General features: G+C 32.2%; 1 protein-coding gene across 1 annotated transcript; it reads right to left on the bottom strand.

Moving 5' to 3' along the window:
* Positions 1-23: 23 nt before the first annotated feature.
* Positions 24-2,885, bottom strand: LOC118742840 (the record flags this gene model as incomplete). The annotated part of the gene is given in 3 exon segments (XM_036475235.1): positions 24-517; positions 2,331-2,398; positions 2,464-2,885. Coding segments are annotated over 3 exon segments (845 nt in total), but the record flags the coding sequence as incomplete, so codon positions are not given.
* Between the last annotated feature and the right edge of the window lie 6 nt (positions 2,886-2,891).

The following is a 2,891-nucleotide window of genomic DNA, read 5'->3' as shown; positions in this document are numbered from 1 at the left end:
TGTGTGTACGTTAAATTAAAAACCTGTAAAAAGTTGCTCCCATATTTTGATGACTAAGTATTGGTGCTTTCTTTTTTGAAGAAACGTTTCTTATTGACTTTCCTTTTTGAATGATCTCTTCCATGCTGTAATCACTTTCCTCTTCGTCGGAGAAGGCATTGTTCTTTGGCTTCCCTTGGTCAACCAGTTCGGCAATATACGGCCATAAGCTTTTAATATTCGTTTGGTTAACTTTATAAAATATTCCTGTTCTATCCTCCTTGCAAAATAGGCCAACTACGTTAATAGTCATTTCTTCGCTAAAGCGACCACGATTATATTTTCTTTTTGCTAAAAACGTCTCATCAAATAAGACTATTTTGCCCAAATTTCCCAAATCTAAATCTGTATGAGAGGATATGATCTCTGTTATTTCTCGACAATGACTGTAGTAGTCCGTTATAGTGCCGGTACTTAAAGACGTTGCGTCACCCTTGCGTTGCCGATAAGCATTCAAATGTTTCAATGCAAATATTATCTATTTAAAAAGAAAGACAGTTTTTTAAATCAAATAATGTATTTTGTACGCCGTAGTAAAATATTTAATTAATCTTTAGCCTTTATTTATCATTCACACAATAATTACACTGTAAACTAAATTTCAAAAAGTTCGAGGTGATGGGAATCGGACCAACAGCAGGTGATTAAGCTGGTCTAATAATGGAAAAGTACCAAAGAATTTGAACAAGTTGGTTACCATTTGTTTTTTATCTCATTTTGAAATCGACGAAATAAACTCCCAATGAGAATGTATAGTTTTAAACACATCTTCCAATGTTAACGGAGCGGGAAGGGGAGGGGATGAGTTTTTAGCACAGTTCAACTGGAAAATTTATATTATATATACATACATATACATATGTATGTATGTAGGTATGAAATTTGTGAGCGAAGCCAAAAAAAAAATCATTTGACTTGTTTATTTTTTAGCCTTAAATTCACAACTTCAAATCGATACAGTGGAAATGACAACCAACTTTTACAAATGCTTTGGTATTTATTCAAATTTTTACCTCTTAATGTATGCTACTGGTCCCATTCCCAACACTTTTTGAGTGTTGCAGTGTGTTATTACCCAATAAACACCAAAAAAATATTTCTCCAACCTTGAAGAAATTCATAGTTCTCAAGTTGATATCCAACATCATCCAACTCAAAAAAGGGATAGAGAACCGAATTTTTAATTATCAAGTGAAAAACTAAAGCTATATAAAGAGGAAAATTGCCAACAAAAAGTAAGTAATTTACAAAGTATCCTCAAATAATCTTGAAAGAAAATAAAACGCGAAGTGAATCAAGTGGCAAAATTACTGTCGGACTGTATACAGTGAAGTGAATTATTGTAATACGATATTGATTAACTACATAATACAAAAGGAGTAATAAAACTAAAAATTAATATTTAAATTCATCTATGTATGTCGTTTCAATTCTAGTAGCTTGTTTCTGTAACAATTCTCTACCAAGGCGAATTGAGATAGTAGAGAATGACGTATATTCTCTACCAGTAGAGAAATAATCGGTAGAGAAGAGTTACAGAAACGAGCAATTTTAGAATTACATTGGAGTTCAAGTTGAGAACTAGCATTTTCTCAACTTGAAAAACTGTCCTTTATTCATACAAAGAAAAATGCGGTCTTTGTTGAGAATGCTATGATCCTCCACTTGAGGTACTATTGAGAAACAACGTTAAGCGATTTGAGAAATACCTTAGTTCTCAACTTACCCTCAAAGTGAGCTCAAACGAAAATGTTTGTTGGGTATATAACTATTTTTTCAGTAATATTTAATCATAGAACATTACAATCGATAAGGTACTACGTGATGTTGTTCAAAAATTTAATATCAGTGAACTAACCAAGATTATGGTAGGTTTTAATCTGGCGATTTACATATGAAATTATCTACTTGTTACTGATTATATTGACCGGCTTATCTTATGTTGTATGCATTTGTTAATAGAACATGTTTTTACTTTTTAGATAACACGTTTCTTTACAAGTGTGCATACCCACACATGTAGATATATACTTAGATTTTGTCCTTGGGTTAAGTTACTAATTTATGTACATATTTTAAACTCCATAGATGATGGAATATAATTTTCATATATAGTACATATTTCAAAATGATGAATCATGAATCAATACGTAAGTACATTAGCATAATCTATTTTACATATGTATGTATGTGCATATATTATAGTAATTGCTATTAGAAACGACAGCCAAACAAAAAGTTATGACTTCCAATGGTGAACACGTAGAGGCAGTGAACAAATTTTTACTCACCTTAACATCCATTACGAAGCAAAATAATATGGCTAAAGCATCTGCGATTGAAATGTGACAAAATTTACCTACAAATTATATATTTTTTAAATACATTCTGAAAGCCTTTTTATTTTTTATGTTTTGTACTTGCCGTCAAAGAAAGATCCATCACTTGGATTCAAAATTTTACGGCAGTTTGAAGTTTTCCCCTTGGTAACTGAAGATCCGCACCTCCACATCCAACCCAGCTTTCGACGAACATCATTTTCCACTCTCATGCTTATCCCGCAACATTTTGGAGGAATCGATTTTTTTGAAGGCACTAAGCCCGACTCCTCTAAAAAGGCCATTGCTGAAGCATTGTCGCCGCAAATTTCCATCATGGAAAACACACTTATCGATTCCAATTTTGGATGCACTTTTTTATTAAACATTGTGAAATCACTATGTATAAAAGGCACTTATTGTAAAGAAATAGCTTAGTAATCGTTTACGTTTCTCATAAGCATTGAATGGGTCAAACAACAAAACAAAAATCAACTGAACAGGTGTTGAAGAATTCGATTAAAACTAGCAAGA

This window comes from Rhagoletis pomonella, unplaced genomic scaffold (genome assembly GCF_013731165.1).
Source record: "Rhagoletis pomonella isolate Grant_MI unplaced genomic scaffold, Rhpom_1.0 Rhpom_scaffold_00007, whole genome shotgun sequence".
NCBI lineage: Eukaryota > Metazoa > Arthropoda > Insecta > Diptera > Tephritidae > Rhagoletis > Rhagoletis pomonella.
Note: the sequence above shows the minus strand (reverse complement) of the source record. Positions and strands in the feature narration are given on the sequence as shown.